This window comes from Aphis gossypii, chromosome 2 (assembly GCF_020184175.1).
Source record: "Aphis gossypii isolate Hap1 chromosome 2, ASM2018417v2, whole genome shotgun sequence".
In the NCBI taxonomy this organism is placed as follows: Eukaryota; Metazoa; Arthropoda; class Insecta; order Hemiptera; family Aphididae; genus Aphis; species Aphis gossypii.
In genome coordinates, this window is record NC_065531.1 from 65,631,964 (window position 1) to 65,654,517 (window position 22,554).

Consider the following 22,554-nt stretch of genomic DNA (forward strand, 5'->3'; position numbering starts at 1 on the left):
CTATTTCAAGCAGCAATTCATCAATTCATAGTTCTAATGCTGCAGTTGTACAAAAGTTTGATGATCCCACTATTCCTAAAAATGTAGACTCAATAATAATATCTCAAAATAATGGCTTGGATTGTGTTAATACTTCAAAACATACAAGTAATATCAATACTAAATTTACATTAAAAAAAAAAAATACACTACTTATTTATCTGTTATTGAGAATATAATTAAATAAAAATGTATTGTTTGTCACATGACTAGGTCAATCTGAAATACTCCAAAACTTTTATGATAATGTTAACTCTAATGTTAATAATGATAATATAATTCTATCATCTTCACCTTTACTTCCTAATCAAAGCATAAAAACAGTACTTTCGGATGAAAATGAAGTTGGAATAAAGATGCAAATGTTAACCAAAATGAGTAAGTTATTGTATATGCTATTATATGTATAATAATTAATAATACAATTATATGTATATTCTATAGAATATTAATTAAAATAGGACATATTTTAAAAAAATTAGAAAAAAAATGTATTTATTTTTATAGTTGTTAATTAACTAAATAAAATATAATTAGTTATTTATTATATTAACATTTTCAGATAGTCAAATTTCACAACTCTATAGGCAGGTCACAAATATGTCATAATATGATATTCGTAGAGTTCTGGAAGCTGTTGACAGAATTGAAGATAAGTTGAATGCTTCAAAAAATCCAAATATGACTAATAATAGTTTTTATTAACAATTCACAATCGAATATATTTCTGATATGGATTCTCTTAATTTGGTAGAGCGAAAAATTGTCAATCATGGAAATTTATATCCTGATTATCGTAATCAATTGGTATTAAAAAAATTACTTTTGTTATTTACACTGCATTATACATTAAATTTAAAAAAATATTTTTATGTTATTATATAGGTTTATAGCCTATCTAAACAAACTGGGAAGACAATCAAACAATCTGTAAAAATAATTTTTCAAAAACTGTTTCATGATGACATTTTGTGCCATTTTTCTTATCATGGAATTAGAAAGAAAGATCCATTTTCAACACTGAATATCTGTGCAGTGATTTTAGGTACACACTATTTATAATAATACAATTGTAATTTGTATAAGTATTTCATTTTAATAGTTTTAGTTCATATACTAATATAATATAATATTGTTATTCACATTAAAGAATCTATAAAGAAAGATTCAAAATATTCTGAAGTACAACTAAATGATATAGAAGACTGTATTAAGATATATTTGTCTCAAGCGCCATTCAGACTCCAAAGAGAACAACAAAAATGTTAGAATATTATTGGTACTACATCCAATTAAAATATTTGCTGTTTTATTATAAAAATATATATGCATACATTTATATTATTTAACGATAATCTTTTTTTATAATTATTTTTTATCAGTATTTACCTACCAAGAAAGTTAATTCTAATTTAATTTTATATTTTGTATAATGTATGTAATACAAACTGCGGGTCGCATACTCGCATAATAATATTGATTATATGTATAATATGATATGTTTTTAAATTTTAAATATTGTAATAATGCAGCTGTATGTATTATATAAACATGATAAAAACTTTCCTTTTTCTTTTAAAATTTTATTTTTTCTCATGCATCTCTTATTATTTTTTATTATGTTTACTATAAATATTATAACTATCAAGAAAATGATTTATATATTGTTAATAATAATATTTTGTATAATTTGTTACAAATTGTGAGTTACTCAATTTTGATTTTTTTTTTTTTTTTTTGTTTTAATATGATTTGTTATAATATATAATGTCATATTATAAAAATAGCTTTTTTTTTTCATATTCTATTTTATTGTACCTAAGGTTTGCAAAATTATGATATTTTATTTTTATTATTTAGACAATTATGAAGTTTAAATTAAAAATACAGTGGGTATGGAAGACAATTATTATTTATAGTGAGGTGGGCAGACCATGTGAGTTGTATTTGTATATATATATATAAGCCTATGGGTTTATCACAAAAATAATGTGCACTTCAAAAGACAAAAAAATCCTTTTAATAAGCAATGGTATATTATTGTATATTAAGCTATTGCATAGCTTTTATCGCAGGCGTGGTGACTGAAAATATATTTTTCGTAACGAAAAAGCGTGACCGTTACCCGTTAATTGTTACCATGGTTACCGAAAATAAAATAATAATAATAATAATCGTTATCATTTATTTATTATTTTAGTTTAATATTATTCACTGTTATCTACCAACAAAACAAATGCATTTTGTCAAATCTTGAGATATGCGGTGTTGCAGTTTCAGCGACGATATACAGTATAATAATAAAAATAATATAATAATATAATAATATTATATTATATTATTATTATTATTTTTTTTATTAAATTTTATTAACTTCTTATTTCGTGTTAATATGTAATACTGCAATAGCTTTATCGCGGCAGTCCCCGAGTGCCACTTGACTTTTTTTATCTAACTTTATTTATAATATATTTTAGGAATGTTGAATCGTATTATTATTATAATTCTACATTAAAATATTACAATATTACGAATTACTATAGTTAATTGTCAATATTGTCCCTTCATTACATTTATATTAACATTTGAGAATAAAACATTATATAAATGTTATATACATTCTAAATCGACACTTATCGTATATTACATATAGGTTACAAAAAATGTTTAATGCATTAGACAAATATCACTGGCATGTTATACAACACACATGTATCATTATATGCATGTTCATTGTTTAAAATGGCATGAATATTAAAACTGTGGCCAATAAAAGTTGCATGCATATTGTGGAGACAATAAAAAATCAAAAAGAAACATCCATTCAATATGTATTTACTGTAATCGTTAGTAAACAAACTTTAATGCAATGTTGATAATAAATTTTTTTGCTATCTGGGTGAATTTACATTTTCAGATGTTTGATTATTAATTGGTTATTCAAGTACCTATCCAACAGAATTCATAAGTTGTTATTATCTATTTTTATTATATTACGTTTGTTAATAAAGAAGTTTGAGTTATAAAAAAAAAATATGTTGTTTATGTATGCATGGTGGACGGTGGTTAGTGTATGTAACCACCACTAAAACTTAAATAACTTTGTAAGTAAATTCAATTTTACTAAAATTGTGGTACATATATCATTTATTGACCCATTTCTATAAGTTTTTTACAAAATTTCGAACTTTTTTTTTTTAAAAAGTTTCTGTGCATTTAGGTAGTGAATATTTAGTTTTGACCCGTGCTTCATTATTTTCGTAAGTATACATTATTTTGGAAGAAAACGTAGGCGGTATTCATCCAATAATATACGCACTATTACCAAATAAAAAAGGTGAAACTTATCGCAAATTATTTACAATGTTGATCGATCTAAATCCTAGATTATTACCAGATTCAATTTCTATTGATTTTGAAATTGCTGCAATTAGTGCAATTAAAGAAGCGTTTCCTCAAGTAAACGTACATGGATGTTATTATCATTTAACCAAAAATTTTCGGAAAAAAATGGGAGACATAGGAATGATATCAAATTATGACAATGATGCTAATTTTTCTGTGATGGTAAAAATGATAATTTCATTAGCATTTGTACCAATTGAACATATGGACGTGGCAACAGATTTGCTTGCTGTTGATTTATCTGACGACATTTTTCCGTTACTTGAATGGTTCGAAGAATACTTTATAGGAAGAAAAAATCGAAGAAAAGTAGGTCGTCGATCACCACAATTTCCTCCAGAAATATTGAATTTATATCAAAGGGTGTTAACAAACCAAAACCGCACAAATAATCACGCTGAAGCTGCTAATAGGCGTTTAAATATTCAAATGGGGGTTACTAATCCAACAATATGGTCATTTATAAATTGCCTTAAAAAAATCCAAACAGGAAGAGACGTTTTTTATGAACAATTAGTTACTGGTGGAAGTCCACCAAAAAAAAAAAAAAATACATTGACAATGATAAAAGAATTTTAAAATTAATGTCTAATTATAATAAAAATAGAATTTTATTATTTTTAAGAGGCATTGCAAACAATGTTTCATTAGGGTAACTATTTTTAATGTAATAATTTTTTAATTAACTATTTAAATTTTACTATATATTTATATTTATATTTTAACTATATTATCTTATAATAATGTTTTAAGTAAAATTTTATAATTAACTATTCACTATGTTTTAATTTTTTACTATATATTTATATTTTTACTTAATCTTGTAATAATTTTTTAGGTACAATTTTGATACAAATTATATTAAGTTAGTTGGCGCCAAAACGGCTAGACACTTCAAAAATAATTTATCAGAAAAATTAAAAATTTCAGTTGTCTATAAATAGCTCAAAAAAACTCAAAATATTTTGAAAATTAAATCATGTAAAGAAAATACTAATCTAAATAACTAGTACAATTTTCAAGTATCTACGACTTATACTTTTTGAATAATAACAAATATTTAAAATCGTTTGAGGATAAATCGTTATCGTTACGCGATTTCGTAAAAATTTAAAATTCAAACGCACTTAAAATTTTTCCTAAAATGATGCTTCGAGTTTTCTCTATAGATACTTGAAGAAAACTCTATTGTAAACTAAGTGTTGTATTTTTAATCCTCAGTTATAAACACAAAACATTTTATGATTTTTCAACTTTAAAATTATTTGCAAATTTTCGCGTTTTCGACTGATTTCGTAAAAATTTGAACTATAAACGCTTATAAAAAAAACTGTGACTAACGATTTTCAATTTTTGTTAGCTACAATAAGAAAAACTCATAAGGAACCTTGTATTAAATTTTCAAGTTTTTTTGGTCATCCAAAATTTTTTTTCACTTCAAAAAAAATTTGCATAAAAATTTTTTACAACACTAAAATAAACATTTGGTGAAAATTTCAAGTATTTACAGTGATTAGTTTTTGAACTACAACCATATAAAAAAATCGATTTGGTCGAAAACTGGTTTTGCGTAAAAATTCCCGTTTTTCCGTCATTTTTTTTTTTTTGTTTTTCTCGATTTTTTTGAAAACTGTTGAAAATGTTTACTTTTTACCTGTATAATGCACCAAATATCTCCAAATAATTCACTTTTCCATCGGAAACCACCCCCGAAGTTTGAAATTGAAGCATTATTTTGACTAGTTATGCTATACACAGACACAAAAACAAAAAAAAACATACATCATTGTAAAATCAATACACTCATCACTCCGTTCAGAATCTAAAATGTAACTTCATACATTTTATGTATGCCTTCAAATTTAAGAATATTTATACCTATATTATATATTTAGGTAAATTTTTGGGATCAATAAAGTATATTTTAAACTATTATATTTAAATTTGTTTTCAATTTTCTATTGAGGAATGGAAGCAAATACAACCTGAAGAAGTAAAATACAATATAACTGACCCCAGTCGGCCTTTAAGGAGTGCCAGATCTTATTACGTCCTCCCCAAAGGTTGCTGGACACCAATAATGGCAGAGCATTTTTGGATCCATACTATTTTGCCTTGTTGCATTTCGTTTCAAAGAGCTTCTGTAATAGATAATGACAATTTTTATATAAAATTAATTGTAAAATGTAAAATATGTGATTCAAATTTTGAAGGAATAATATCTCAAAAGCCAGTAAGCAACTTCAGGTAATTTTTTTATTCAAAATCTGATAAATTATAACTGTATTATTTAAGAAAATATAGTATCTATGTTCTATTTTTTTTTCCGAATTTACAGAGTACTAATGGACTGTATATATATTGGTAACTATGAAAAATTACACAACAAATTAAAAAAAAGACGAATGATTGGACTTGTTAAAAATATTGCTCTAAAGAATATAAATGATGGCAAAGCCAATGAAACATTTAGAGAAATGGAAAGTGTACGACTTATGAAAACTGGTTAGTTTATTCTATATAATAAATTCTAATAAATAACTAATAAATATACTTATAAATAATACTAATAACTATTAGGTATAATAAACATCATCTATATTTATATAACAATACATATATGGGAACACAGGAAAAGTGTATAAATGCAATCTTCCCAAACACTTTTTACTATTATAGTGTCTAGCTCATTACATATCTGGGTAATGATATAGTTTGTTTAAATGTACAGGTGATCCTGAACCAGCAATAATACCATCAGGAAATGTCTCTACATACATTAAAGTGGCGTTATTTATCTAATAAAAATAGACACAAAGATGTATTAACTTCACTAGCAATTATGAAAACAGAAAATGAATTTAAGGACATATTGCATGATATGGGATTTGACCCTTTTTTTCTTCACTACCATTCTCCAGTACAGATCCACGTATATAGAAGCTACTGTAAAAATTCCTCACATCCAAAAATTATTATTGACGCTACTGGTTCAGTAGTAAAAATTTTTCAAAATTTAGGCATTCATAAAACTAAAACTATGTACCTATATGAAGCTTCGGTGTATGATGAAACAAAAAAACAAAGTTTCCCAGTTTCAAATATGATAAGCGAACGACATAACACACTTACTATATTTAATTGGTTGGCAAAATGGGTAAGTAATGACGATCCTCTTCCTAAAGAAGCAGTATGCGACCAATCTATGGCATTGCTATCAGCAATAGTTCAAGTGTTCACTCAATATTCCTCTCTACATCAATACTTGTTGGTTTGAGCTGAACTAACATTAGGAAAACAATCTTCTGGCTCACATTGGCTACCAAATTGTTTTGTTCGGATAGATATAGATCATTTTATGAAATTAGTTAGTAGATGGATTCCATTGAAGACCATACCTAGACGAATTAAAGAAGTAACACTGCGTACTATAGGTTTAATAATAAATACCCAATCACTACCAGAAATGTATTCAATAATCTTATCTTTATTTATTGTTTTTTTCAAATTAAACAGACGGGACTAATATAAACACAGGTTTAAACATAACTTGTGAACGTCATATTACGTCATAAAAATAATTTAATACAAATGACATCCTCTGGATTTGTAAACATAGAACAACAATACCCTAACATAATGGCTAATATTGAATCGGAGGATCATTCTCGAGATTTTCTAGAGGAAGAATATACATCACAAATGGATGGTCTCAATAACAAAAAAAATCCTTTTCAAAAATTGGCTGAGGATATTTTTAAAAAAAGTCAAGAAAAAATAAAAGAAGGTTGCAGTATAAATGCGATGTATCTACCATCGTTAATATCGCTAATTATTCAGGCCGGGAGTTTAAAATTTATCCAGGCCACCCACCAAATTTTTTTTCTCGCTACGCTCGAATTTGGTTTTTCTATTTACCTATGTAATATATAACTATCACAGTGTTATATTCTAATAAATGTATAAAGTAGATTTCCAATTATAGGCGTACTTAGACAATGTGGAACCAAATGCAAGTAACCAAATTAAGTATAAATGTCAATATCATTAAATGATAACATAGCAATTGGATAAATTAATATGAGTATTATCTAATGTCATCCAATTATAACAAAACAATGGAATTACAATAAACAAATTAAAATTAATACTACAATTATTAAAAGATGAAGAAATAGCGATTGATCAAATTAAAATAAATACCAAGATCATTATATTATAAGAAAACAATTATACAACAATCAAATTTAAAACTATATACCAAAATTACGCAATAAACACGCGGGTCACATAAGCGACCTGACCTCACCAGATGACCTAATGTAGTGGGAAAAGTGTATAAAAACCATAACACTCACACAGCATCCTGGCATTGTACAAGAGCGTAGTAGTAGTGCATCCCAATACTGAAGATACCAGGAGGATTGGACAAGATCGATTTTCACAAACAAATTCCATATATATTTTCGAGAAACTTCTTAACGTTACTTTGGTTCACCATTCTCTGAGTACAAACCTATATTGGTATATTTTCTTTATTGTTTAAAACCTAAATTGTTTACATAATCATTTACACTGCTTAACATCCAATAATATTCATCTTAAATCCTATATCCAAATTTTAGTCTTTATTCAACTTCTTCCTATTTATGTCAAGCATCTATCATTATAAATTATAACTCGAGTCCAATATTCCATCGTTTGTGTAAAGAGTAATAAGATTGTAATTAATAATGTTCATCAACTCATGACACCGAGATATCTATACAATCCAAAATAATACAACTATCCATAAACTAGGTAAGTGGAATTTCAATCTATATAGTTTTACATCGATATAATAACATATCGTAGCAAAATAAAGTAATGTAGACAAGGCATCCAATTACCATCATTTAATAATTTATTACCCATATGACCTATTTATTTTACCAATCACCAATTTACTATCACCCCCCTATACCGTGCCGATATTTTACTTATTTTAATCTATTACAAATGGTCCCCCATTAGGTAGCTTTGTTTTCCTTATTTTATTTTACTACACCTACATGTTTCAAAATTATTAAATAAGTACATCTAATTTTATTACTGCTTTCAGTATTATAAAAGTATTTCAATCACTATTTTGTTATTTCTTTAAACTTCTGTCTTCTAACAGTTCTAACGCATATTATATTAATAATACAATGGTGAACATTAACTTGTTAAAGTTAATTTTTTTTTAACTTTTATCTTAACTAGTTAGTTATTTATGTTTTTAACTTATTAACTTATTCAGTTAAATTTTGTAATGTTTTAACTTAGCTTCTAATAGTTAACTATCATTATTGTATTTGTACAGTTAAGTTAATTTTAATTTTTTATGCATAGATGTAGCTTATAAGTTTCTAGTAACAATGTAGTATGTAGGTACTAAAATAATAATTGTATGTTTAATGTTTATACAGGGCTAAGCGTCTTGAAAAATGTTAGTACAAATAAAAATACTAGCGCAATTTATGGCTTAACTTACTAGGTAGCCACAGTTAATTATTTTTATTAACTAGCCCATCTTTGATTAATATACCACTAATACCTGGAAGTCTGAAAAATAAAATAGTAGGTATAGTTCAATAGTTGAAACCAACGAAATAGGTATTAATAATTAATAATTATATATTGTTTTAATAGTTTAGGTATAGTAGGACTAGTAGGTATAAGGTAATCAGTAATAAATAAATACAAAAATTATAAACAATATAATAAAAATGATTTTTAAACTTATAATAATAATTTAGATAATAGCTTAAATTTCTCACCAACTGCATTTATGATAAATATTATTATCTATTTTCATGAGAATTTTATTTTCAATGGTCATTAACATAAAATATTCAAGATGTTCATTGGTCATTGAATTTCTCAGCCTGTTTTTTAAATACTTCAATGTTGAGAATGACCTTTCACAAGCAACTTGAGTAACAGGGAGAGTTAAAATGTATTGATATGCTATAGTTAGTGTCGGGTAAGCATTTGCAAATAAATTATATTTAATTAAAACATTATAACAACATATTACACAGTTGTATATGTTCTAGCAATCTAGCGCTTAACTATATGCACTAACGCCGCTGTGTGAGTGCTAGTACTTCTCGGTTCCGGTGAATAAAGTATCCGTGAGTCGCATTCGTATCATATGTTTGTAAAATTGTATCATATTTATTGTGAGTTCGAATGAACCAAAATATCTTATAATATTTATTATTTATGTATGTAAAAGAAAATTGTAATAAAAGGAAATAATTAATAAGAAAAAACCGACTTATTACAAACGAAAATAAAAAATATGTTTATATACCACACTGAAAGCCTAATGTATAATTATAACAACAACGCGGCAGAATCGTATAATTCTATTTTAGCAAAATTTGTTGGTGGTAAGCGAATTAACTTTTCAAAAAAAGGATCTTATGAGTTAAGGTGTAATGTTGCTGTTACGGCTTACAAATCTGGTATGAGCCGTTTATCATTATTTAATAAACATATTACAACAAAGAGTCCGGGTTTATTTACAAAACGATATGTTAAAAAACACGAGTCATCACTATGCCAAAAAAGACGACGTCGTCTCTTTTGTCAGCTTGATAGTTCGATCAAAAATTAAAGCATCTGCAGGACCTGATCAAAACTACGGTGCTGTTTTAGAGAAAATTGATCCATTAGAAAATATCACTGATGCTGAGTACACTAATTTACAGACCAAATTTTTAGAAAAATTATAATTATCAATAAGTCAAGTACAATCATTAGAAAAACGAACTAAACGGCAACATCAATGCGAAGAATGGCACTTAGAAAGAAAAAAACGGTTAGTATAATATATTATTTTATAGCAGTAAATAATAGTATAGACAATAGAATCATATTATTTTTTCTCCAATGAATATTTATTATTTACCTAACAAAATATTTATTTCACATTAAAGTCATGACAGAATTTTAAACAGTTAAAAATTAATTTTTTTTTAAAACAAATGTAATCATTTGAAGTATGAATATTTTTTAGTTTATGAAAATCAATATTTATATGCAAAGTGTTTACAATGGCTTTACTGCATGGTTGAGCAAAGTCGCTCCTGAACAGATACATGTATGGTGTTTCAGCCACGTATTAAATTTAGTAATTACCGATGCCACTAAAAATCCAGTTCGTGTGGCTAATTTCTTTTCTTTGATCAATGCATGTTCAGTGTTTTTCAAAGAAACATATCAACGAATGATTATATGGAGAGATATTAGCGAAAATGAACATGAAAAAATACGTCATAAACGGTTGCAATCTATTTCAGACAGTTGGTGGACTGCTAAACAAACAGCTGTAAAAATAATTTTTGGAAGTTTTGGTAAATTTAATGATGTCATGTATCCAGATTTAATCATTGCACTTTCTAAAATTTCCAAAAATGAGTCGTTTAAACCTGATATTCGATCAAAATCAAATAACTTATTAACTCCATTATTAAAGTATGGAACTATCTTAATCGCACATCTATATATGAATATATTTTCAATAACAGGACCCTTATCTAGATATTTGCAGACATCTACATATTAATATTATTTATATTATAATAATATGTCATAATGTGTTGTTTATATTAGGTATATTTTATTTTGTTTATTAATTTATTTAAACATAGAAGTATCTATTTAAATTGAGATTACGCGTGTGAATTTGATACTTTGAAAGTCCTATTAAATATTGGTAAGTATTACTTATTTTGTAGTTATATTGTTGGGAACGTACGTATTACGTAGGTACATTAAAAGTATTATTATATACAGGCTTTACGAATGTTCGCGAATAATAGTTTTTTTTTTAATTATTATTATTACCTAGGTAGGTACTTAAAAACTAATTATTTAAAATTATAATGTCAACTCGTTAGATGTGGGTCTTTATGATAACAATTCTATGAAATTTAAGTAAACTTAAACTAAAGTACCTATAAATATTTTAGTTATTTTTTTTAAGGTAAAATACCAAGTGGAAAATTTGAATAAATTAATACAAAACTTTGTTAAAATATAGGAAACATTAACAAATTAAATTAAATAGTCGCGGCAACGAAAAATGAGCGTTGATACCGCGACCCATTGTTTTTACTCACTCATACGGCCAATGATTCCCAACATAGTGCAGCTGTTGTGCGGGCTTTTTGTTCAAAGATTGATAACCACTAGTCACTACTAATAAACTGCCGCTTGGCGCATGACGGACTTGGCGCTCATTTTTCGTTGCCGCGACTTTATGCTAACAACCAATTAGATTGCATTAGTTTGAACCATAAAATATAAATTAATACTAAATCTTAAAAAATCATAAACGTGTAGTAACTTATAATATTTTCAAAAAAATATTACAATTTCTTATACTTAACACTACTTTTAATGACACTAGGACTTGCATCAAAAAAGAGTACTGTCCTATGAAAAAAAAGTACTTCTGGTCACCATATTGTTATATGTAAAAACTATTATAAATAATTCTTATTATAATTATTTATAAACATTTTGATTTCAGTTAATACATCAGCTCTATACAATTTTTGTTGCAATTTATATGGATTACTGACTTGTTAATTATTCCAGTCAATATGGTTAACATTTTGATAATACAATCCAGTAGGACTTTAACATTGATAGTTGCTCTATAGTCAATGCCATTTTAGAAAATCTATAGCATACTAAAATTCTTAATAATGATATTCTAAGATTTTCTGTATTCACAAAAAATAACCAGATGATTTGATTGATACATATTAAAACAAAATTCCAATTTACAACTGGAAACAATAAAAATAAAAATATTGGTTTCTATATTGGATTTTAATATTTCAATATACGACAAAATAAAAAATATGGTTTGTATACTTAGTACCTACATATTTTAAGTGAAATATTATTCAAGTAATTAGGTTTTTATTGTATTTTTTTAGATACCTTATCAACTAAATTTGAAAGAAGTGTAAACAATTGAATCCAACCAACATTCCAAACACTCTAGAAGAAAATATTACCAACCATTTTATATGTATATAAAACTAAAAATTGTAAATGAAAAAAAATGTATTGTAATTTGTATGACATTCCATACTTAAATTTAAATAAGGTTACAACATCAATCATTTAAATTTTAATCCTAAAAGATAATTCTGAAATATTATAGCTTGCTGGTGCATTGATTAGTAAAAATAGAAATTTAGGTATTGTAAAATAAAACAAGTAAATATTCTAGTATAAATCAAATAAATAATTTAAAAAAAATCTTTTGGGATCTAAGATCTATGATAAATTATTATATTTAGATTGCTACTAAGTATTTTTTTTTATGATGTATAATTAATTTTAATATAAAGTAGTAAAAGAACATATTGTATTTTAATTTTAAATTGTATTGTTTTACATAGCAATATGCCAAATACTGATATTAGACATTTTGTAAAGGTAGATACAGATTAGAGAAATGAGGGAGGCAATGATATTTATTAAGTAAAAAAAAAAAGATTGTCTATCAGCAACTGTTGCATTGCCCTCTTTGCCCTCAGCTTGTACCTGCCTTTTAGTAAATGATGGTGTTGTAGCCTATTTATTGTTAAATATTAGAAATAGTTTCTATTAAAGTAAGAAATTCAAGAAATAACATTTTTTAGTAAATAATTACATACTAGCATATAATACGTTTTTGATGCACAAATAATTTTTTCCTAAAAACTGGGAACTTCATGAATTTCTAATTTGTATTAATATTATTAGGGCCACTTTTAAATTTTATTATTGTTTTAGATCTGGGGTTATTGGAGAATTGTTTTTAATTTCTTGAATATATTAATCATTACTCATATTTTGCATAACTGCATAACGAAAATTTTAGTTTAACTGTATCATCAAGTTAGAAATACATTTTCCATAGACCTGGACTTAAAATGATGGTAAAATTTTGTAGTGACTCATAATAATATTAATAGAAATTAGAAATTCATGATGAGCCTGGTTTTTATGAAACAATTATTGTAGAATATGAACTTATTTGTGCATCAAAAATGTATTATATGATTTATATGCAAGTGTATAATTTCACTAAAAAGTGTATCAAATACAGGAAATTATAAATGTATGATTGAAAAAACTGATCAAAATTTAAATAATTCTGTGTCTGCAAATTGTAACAATTTTAAAAATGTAGAACATATTATATTAAATTTTACTAAAAGATGAAAAAAAACATTAACTAGAATTAATAAATATGTATTAAAATATGTTAATATAGATATAATTTTGATGAAATTTAATTTTGATGTTATTATTTATTTCATCTACGATATTAAAATTTGAGTTGTGTAAAAAGTGGGTTTGATATTTGCTATACACTAATTCACAATTAAATATTAAAAGTACTGTATTGATGCATGGTTCTTTCTATCCTCTTTTATTCAATGATTTTGTGTAAAACTTGTATTTTTCTGGAGAATTTTTAGTTTCTGTGGTGTTGCACATAAACATAGAACAATCATTACATGATACTTTTGATATTGCATTTGTGGCACTGCCAGCCAAACGATTATTGTAATAGTATTCATTAATTAATTTAATTAAATTACTTACTTGCATATTGGCTTCATATGCTTTCAACATAATTGAATACCCTTCTTTATAGAATTCTAATTCGGACACCTTTGAGATATCAGACTAAGAATTCATATATGTTTCATAATTTTCTGAAAACTTGTCCATTTAATATTAAAAAGTAGATTTTTATACTTAATAAGTAAAAAATATGTAGTATATAATAATTCAAATTTAAGGGGACCAATCATATCAAAATCATATATTGTCATTTCGGAGGTTTATACCCACTTTGCCGAATCCCAATTCGCTGACAACTCAGTTTGCCTACAAATTTACCAGTTTTATAATATTTTTAAAATATTCCCTTTTCGCCGACAGTCTAGTTTGCCGACGTCTCGGTTCTCCGACAAATTATTAATAAAGTTTTAATTTTCCCGATTCGCCGACAGTTGACAATGATTTTATCAAAAACGGATAAGATAGGTAGCGATAATATGGTATATTATCGATATAAGTTCAATGTTAAAATGTTTTTCCACACATAAAAATATAAAATCCGCATGCAGTATAGATCGATGAATTTAGTTCAATGCAGCCGTCTTTACATCGAACTTTAGGATAACTGTATTGAAAAGTGCTTTATTCTTATTAAACATTTAATTAAAAATGGAATGGTATAAAATCAAATCTGAAAAAGAACGAGATTTACTAGTGGTTGATAATTTTATTCATCGCATTGATAGAATACGGGACACAACTGAATATTATAAATGTATTCAAAATTGCGGCGGTCGTGCTGTTTTAAAAAACAATACCGATGTTGTATTGCCGAAAAACACGATCACCCAACACATTGAGTCGAGTTAGCGAATCGTGGTTTTAGAAATAAACTGAAAGTAAGTAATATTTGTATTTATTAAAAAAAAAAAAAATTAAAAAAGATGCATATTTTATAAATTATAGGTGTTTTTTTAAATATAATTAATGAAAGAGGAAATTTCAAATAATCCAACAAAACCAGTACTTAAAGCATTTAAAGAAATAAGGAGATCTGTAATTACTTCAGGAATACAAGATGCTACAAACTCTGAAATTGTAGATGCTATTCCAGTACTTACTAGCATAAAAAGTTCCGGTTACAGAAAAAAAACGAAAATGATTCCCCCTTTACCGTCGAAATTATGCGATTTAACGATTGGAGGTGACTGTCGTTCTACAAACGATGGGTGAGATTTTTTATTAGGTACCTAATTATTTTACATTATTTTAAAATTTAAATATACCTATTCCTCTTGCTGGTATGTATATTATGTATATACATTATTTAGATTCAGAAGGAAATGATGATAAAATAATTATATTTGGAACAGAAGGATTTTTAAAACGACTTTGTAGCAGTGAAATTGTTTTCATGGATGGTATATTTAAATCTGCCCCTAAATTATTTATGCAAATATATACATTACACTGTTTTGTAATGGGTGTTATGGTGCCAATGGTTAGTATGTTATCATTTAAAAGATGTAGCACATTTTTTTATTATATTTATTTCATAGGTTATTTTTTAAAGATTTTATTTTTATTATTAGTATTTAATTTTAATTATTATATTTAAATTACAATGTTTTTTATATTTATAGTTATATATCTAGGTTTATACTTTTTTACCGAATAAAAGCACTAATACCTATACGAGAATGTTCAATATAATTAAAGAAGCTACTTTGAGAAATGATTTGGCTTTCAAGCCCAAAACATTTCAAATTGATTTTGAAATAGGAATGATTGTTGCTATACGAGATTCATTTGGGTATAACATAGAAATAAAAGGATGCCTTTTTCATTTTGGGCAATCTATATGGCGTCAAGTACAAAAAGTTGGTTTAGTGCACGATTATACACATAATGATGAAGTGAAAAAAACTGTTTGGAGAATATGTGCCTTAGCTCTGGTGCCTATCGATGAAATAGATGAGTATTGATCAATTATTCATGCTGAAGCACCAGTTAATGAAAGTAACTGAAAACGATTTAATTAACATATCTACTGAACATATTTTATACATGAATATTATTTATAATTACTTTTATTTTTATATAATATATCTACTGACCATTTATATATGAACAATAATTTATACTTACTTTTATCTACAGTCTATTCCACGAGAGAATAATCAGTCCGCCGACCAGTTTTCGTCGGCGTTCGCGCATGCTCCACCCTCAGACCGCGTTCGCACGGCAACGACGGCGCCCTGTCTCTCGGCTCACGTCGTCGACGACCGCTGGTTTCCGGCTAACGTGAACGTCGCACGTCATACGGTCGGGCAGAACACTGCACATGGAATGCCACCTGTGGAATGTATAATTCCTAAAAGGCCAGACGTGTCTCGTTCGTCTGCGTTATCTATTGTGTATTTGTATATTAGGAACCACTGGGGGCAGCCAGGGTGGGTTTGGTAAGGGCTGGCAGATGTTTATTTTTTATTCCATAATACGGATACATAACCTTAACACACAACGTATGCCTATGTTCATTTGCGATCTATACCCACGCTAAGAGAGTTCACTTGCCCGTTGTCCGTATACACATGATCGTTATTTTTTCATTAATATTCGATTTTATTAAGCAATTTGTTTAAAACATTTTAAAATTATGGACCAGTTACCCGACGGCACTCCATCTCCATCAAAACCAAATCAAAGAGCAATGGTAAATCAATCTTTAAATATAAATATTTTTAAATAATATTTCTTTAAATCTGAATTCATTATTATAATCAGTTTTGTTTAGAATACTTTTTAAATGTAATATACACTGCATAATATTCATTTGTTTACATACTGATTTTATTTTTAAAAAATCGCTTTTTCATTTTATTTGAATAATGTACATTGTAGACATTTGTCATTATACCGAGTTAGCAATATGGTAATTTGTTCGTTCGTACATCGTTCAATTAATTGAACAGGTTCATTTATAATGTTTAAAAAAAAATTGTTAAAACACCAGTAAACATCGTTGTTCAACAATTTTTTAACAAAAAAAGAGAATAAAAAGAAAAATAATTATTCAAATACAAAATTTCATGCAGTGTTTGGTTATATAGGTACTTGATATCATTTGTATTTGGAATACGTATTATAGTAGGTACTGTCATTCAAAAGTAGGTATTTAAAATACTTTAATGTAGGTACTTTTTAGATTCATAACAGAGTCATGAATGTATTGATTGACAATGATGTGTGTTTATTTCCTTAATTTTTAATTTTTTGTGTTAATAGTTTTCAACAACTTAAAAATTAAGGAAAAACGGGAATTTTTACGCAAAATCGGTTTTTCGACAAAATCAAATTTGGTGTTGGATGTAACTTTAAAGTGAATTGCCGTAGATACATGAAATTTTTACTGGTTGTTTAAATGAGCATTTTCGATATAAGATAAAATTTTCAAAATATTTTGATTTGTTTTGAGCTATTTGCGGACATAAGCAATTTTCGATTTTTTTTTATTTTTTGTTTCTATAAATGTCAATTAAAATTTATCTGTAGGATAAAAATGCATGAACATTTGATACAAGGCTCCTGATATATTGTTACAATAGCAGTTGAAAAATATTTAAAATACATAGGCACAATTTTTTTTATAATCATTTAAAGTTTAAATTTAGACTAAATTTATCAATTGATTATTTACAGATTATTTTGTAGTTAAAAATTTAAAAAATGTTCAATTTTTATAGCTAAGGATTAAAAATTTAAAACAAGGTTCCACGTAATTAGGTTATATAATATAAATCACAATAATATCATCAAATATACTTAGTTAAATAAATATATCATAGGCTGACTGACCGTCTTCGCTCAGAATCGTTTTTCTTATACAATGATAATATATCATTGAATTCAAATTTAATACCATCCATTAAAACTCTACCGGACTAAAACCAAACAATTTTATGAGAGTTTGAAATTTAAACTTTTTCGAAATCACGTACAATAAAGATTTAGACTCAAACGAATTTTTGATATTTATTTGTATTCAAAAATTATAAGTCGTAGACAATTGAAACTTCCCCCAGTTATTTTTAAGTGATGTTTTCTTCATATAATTTTTTTTTCAAAATTATTAAATAATTTAAAAAAAATTTTAGTTAATTTTCAGCTGTTAATTGGTATTTGAAATTTTATGTATAATCGTCGATAAAATTGTTTTAACTGAGAAAAATACTTGAAAATTAAGTGAAAGTTTTTACATAAGCTAATTTATGAGTGATTCGAAAATTATCAAAATACATAGACACAATTCGTCAAAATTACAAATATTTAACAACTATTTTGTAGTTAAAAATGTTTAAATAATTTTGTATAAATAGCTAAAAATTTAAAATTTTATACAAGGTTTTCCACAAGTTTTTTACAATAGTTGTTACAGAAATCAATCGATCTCAGAGATCACTTGGTTCAGAATCTAAAAATCGAATAAATAAGAAATAGTATTTAAATAAAAGTTTTCAAATACTTGAACAAGACTGATTATAATTGTAATTGCTTTAAAATGAAAAGGTGTTTTTTTAAATATTTTTATCTGACTTATTTTTCTTAGTTTGTTTCTTCTCGTCAAAAATTGATGATTATCAATGCTTATAAAGCCAAAATGACCGAAAAAAAAAAATAATAAAAAAATAAAATAAAAAAAATATGTCAGGGACAACAATAAGACATTCAAACTACAGGACTTCAAAAAGTTAATGAATGAGGGTGTGGAAAAAGTCAATCCTGATATGTGGAAAAATTTCATCAGTCACGTTATGCAAGAAGAGGAAAAAGCCTGGAACTTGGACAACATAATTGACGATTCCGTGACTGCAGAAAGCCAGCCATGCGTTCTGACCATAGGCAACAGCGACTCAGACGACTCGGATGACGATGATGATAATGATGATGATGGTGACTTCAGATATTTATCAGATAGTGAATAAATTATTTGTATATTTATTGATATTTACCTAATTGTATACAGTCGAGTCGCGATAACTCGAAGTTGAAGGGGGATAAAACGCAATTGGAGTTGTCAAGTTTTTCGAGTTATCGCGACTCGACTGTATAATATTATATATAAAATAATATGTAACCTTGTATATATGTTTTAGTATTATATTGTCGTATATTGTAGACAGTCGTCCAAATTATTACTTAATATGTATAAAGAAAAATATTTTTAAATAAAACACGGGAGAGGCCGGTGAAGCAAAATGTGCTGAGGCGACAAGAAAAATTTCGTATATAAGACCGCCGTACGCACGGGCAGGGGGAGTCCCGCTGTCGCTGAGTGAGTCGGCGAGAGTGTAGGTACGACGATCGCACGTGTGAAACGGCGGTTATAGTACGGACTAAATTAATAGAATTTTTGATTGTTTATTTTATGTTTTTGAGTTTAATAAAAAGTGTTTCCGACCAGGACAACCCGAGTTGGATATCATTTAAGTCTTCCTTGCGTTCCTACCTTTATATAGGAAACAGCGCCGAGATATACGTACCACGGGTATAGGTAATCTTCGAGTCGTTTCCACTATAAAGGAGCGAAGAATCGACAAGCGCACACCATCGTACCTCGTTAGTTAACAGTGCCATTCTAATTCATTTTAGAGAGTGTCATTAACTAAAGAGTACGAGGGTAAGGCATAGTTGATTTACCGCAAACCCATCGTACCTCCCTAGTTAACAGTGCCATTCTAATTCATTTTAGAGAGTGTCATTAACTAGAGCATACGGGGATAAAACTTACCTAGTTGGTTATACCGCGTATACTGAAATACCGGTATACCACAATATGTATAATTTATCTTTTTTTGTTGTATATAAAATATGTAAAATTGTATACATAATTATGTTATTTTGTATACTTGTATAATAATGTGTATATTACTTTGACTTCTATTTTAAATATAATAGTAATAACTAATGTGTTATTTATGTAATAACATGATTAAAATGCATGTTATCATTTTGTTAACCCCAACTAATGTTTTATATAAGAATAAAAATTCCCGTTAAAAAGGTATATTTCCTGGAGGTTTTATTTACCTACATAATATCGTGCTGGTTATGTATTAAACAAATGAACTTCGTTAAGAATAATGTCAGGATTACGAATCAATTTATATTAAATAAATAAAGTTGTAAAGTACACCTATTGTGTAGTTGCGCCGTCGGGCGACTGGCGACTGGTTTAATGGTGCACCGTGTAGTGGCGTGCGCGTCGCGTCGGCGTGAACTTTCGTCATGAATCGGAAATGTTCGGTCCCGGGTGAGACCGCTCGGAGAAGGAAATTGAGGTCCGGCGGCTCTAAAGCCGTCAGTCGCGCTGCGCGAAAAGTGATTATTCTCTCGTGGAATAGACTGTACTGACCGTTTATACACGAACAATTTATATTTACTTTTATTTTATATATAATAATTAAATAATGTATCTACTGACTTAATGTGTTAATAACGATAACCATTTATACATGATACATTTGTATTTACTTTTATTTTTTAATAAGTCGGCGAATTGGGAGTCGGCAAATTGTGAACATGTAAATAAATAGTTAGCGAACTAGGATGTCGGCGAACTAGGGTGTCGGGAAATTGGGATTCGACAAATTAGGTTTTGGCGACGTGGGAATACACGATTTCGGACGGCTACCGCCGAAAACACCTACCAAACGCCACAAAATAGGGGCCAGAAATCCAACGTCGGTACCACAGCCTTCTTAGACTAGAGCTAGCGACATGGTGAGGTCACCAGTATTTTCACTACCGGTAACAGCTGAAGAGGCGTTAAAATACGCTAGTTAAATTTTCACGTATCCCCAGCTATTTCGTACCGTTCACTACGTTTTTATTTTCGCGCTTTTCCCGTTTCACCGTACTTTCTGGCAACGAATTTTAAGTCGTTGCAATACGGAACAGAAAGTGAAACTACACCGTGCTTTAATTTCGAATCTTTTCCCGTTTCACCATACTGTTCTGGCAGCGAATATTACATCATTGCCATACGGAACATTAGGTGAGACTATTCCGATCCATCCCGTCATATCCCTACAACCATAACATTTTCCTTATGGGAAACGTATATAAGCCGTTGCTATAGGATACGCATATTTGTAAGTGGTTGTAGGTGACCGTATTTGCCCCATATAAAGTTCTTGTATTTCCTTTACTAAGCACATTTATTATATCAGCAATATTATTATCATTATCTTTATTATTAATATCAGTTTTAACCGTCGATAAGATAACACGTCCCTCGCGTGTGCCGCCTTACGTGTTTTATCAGTTATTGTGTATTAGTATAGTTAAATAATAATTTTATAATGCCGAATAATACGAAAGTCGATACACCAACTAAAAAAACTTCTATTCAACTGAGTTTGCAAGTTAATAATACCATTACTTTAGCTGATATTATGAAGAAATTGAAAACAATGGAAGAATCTCAAAATAACAAGTACAAATCAATTAATGATAAATTAATTAGTTATGAAAGTAAAATTAATACTACCTATTAATAATTCACTCGATGGCATATTGTTGGCTATAAGTAATTTGAAAGAAGAAAATGCAACTTTAAAAAACGGAATAAGTAGCCTGCAAAGCAAAATCACAGTACTCGAATTCTCGAGTAATATTAATAAACGAAACACAATATAAGTTAGTAAAAAGTAAAAATATTATGGTATTTAATATTTTAGAGTTGTCATATGAATCAGATAATACCTCTTTATCAGTTGCAAAAAAGCTTCTATCTCATCTTGCGCTTGATCTTAATATTATCCAAGCCAAACGCATTGGTAATGCTCGCTCTGGTAGGTGGCCTTTACTTCTAAAATGTAACGATTCTAATGAGCTTAGATTATTATTAAGAAGTAAATCCGACCTCCGCTCACTTGAAAAATGGAAGAACGTCTGGATAAATTCTGACCTAACCAAATATCAACAAACACAAATGAAATCTTTAAGAAATATTATCCGGCAAAAACGTACAGATGGTGACTCTAATTCAATCATCAAATATATTAATAGTGTTCCAAAGATTGTTTCAAAAAACTAATATGTAATACGCCCGCAATTCATGGTCAGTTTTGTCTTTGCTATAATTGTAAATTAATTAGTTATAAGAAAAATATTAGAGTTAAGTGTAATTATTGTGATAAAATATTAATTGATAAGAATAAATCTGTTTGAACTGCATACCTTAACGCCACACATTTTCGCGCCGAAGATGAGCCGGGTCAAAGGTCCATTAGTTTATAATAAGCTTCGGTGACCTTCGTCACTGTCGTCGTCGTAATCGCCGATATGGCTTTGACCTTTGCAAAAAACATCCGATATCTACAGTCTATAAGTTACTCTCGTCTCATTTTCGACATTCAGGCCGCTTTGCCTCAGTTCGAGCGGATATAATATATCCACCGGTCTTTTTTCACGTGCAAAATTACCGACCCGTTACGT

The 22,554-nt window shown here is 27.7% G+C and overlaps 1 protein-coding gene and 1 pseudogene across 1 annotated transcript; both read left to right on the forward strand.

Moving 5' to 3' along the window:
* The first annotated feature begins 3,343 nt into the window (after window positions 1-3,343).
* LOC126550391 (uncharacterized) lies at window positions 3,344-4,023 on the forward strand. The gene has a single exon (XM_050201826.1). It carries the CDS (start codon window positions 3,403-3,405, stop codon window positions 4,021-4,023), a length of 621 nt encoding a protein of 206 aa, XP_050057783.1. The 5' UTR covers window positions 3,344-3,402.
* Window positions 4,024-15,039: 11,016 nt separating this feature from the next.
* Window positions 15,040-16,037, forward strand: LOC126550475 (uncharacterized; annotated as a pseudogene).
* The last annotated feature ends 6,517 nt before the right edge of the window (window positions 16,038-22,554 follow it).

What these genes read in the sequence shown, in the direction of transcription:
- LOC126550391 (XM_050201826.1), top strand. Translation starts at nt 3,403, where the DNA reads ATGTTGATCGATCTAAATCCTAGATTATTACCAGATTCAATTTCTATT.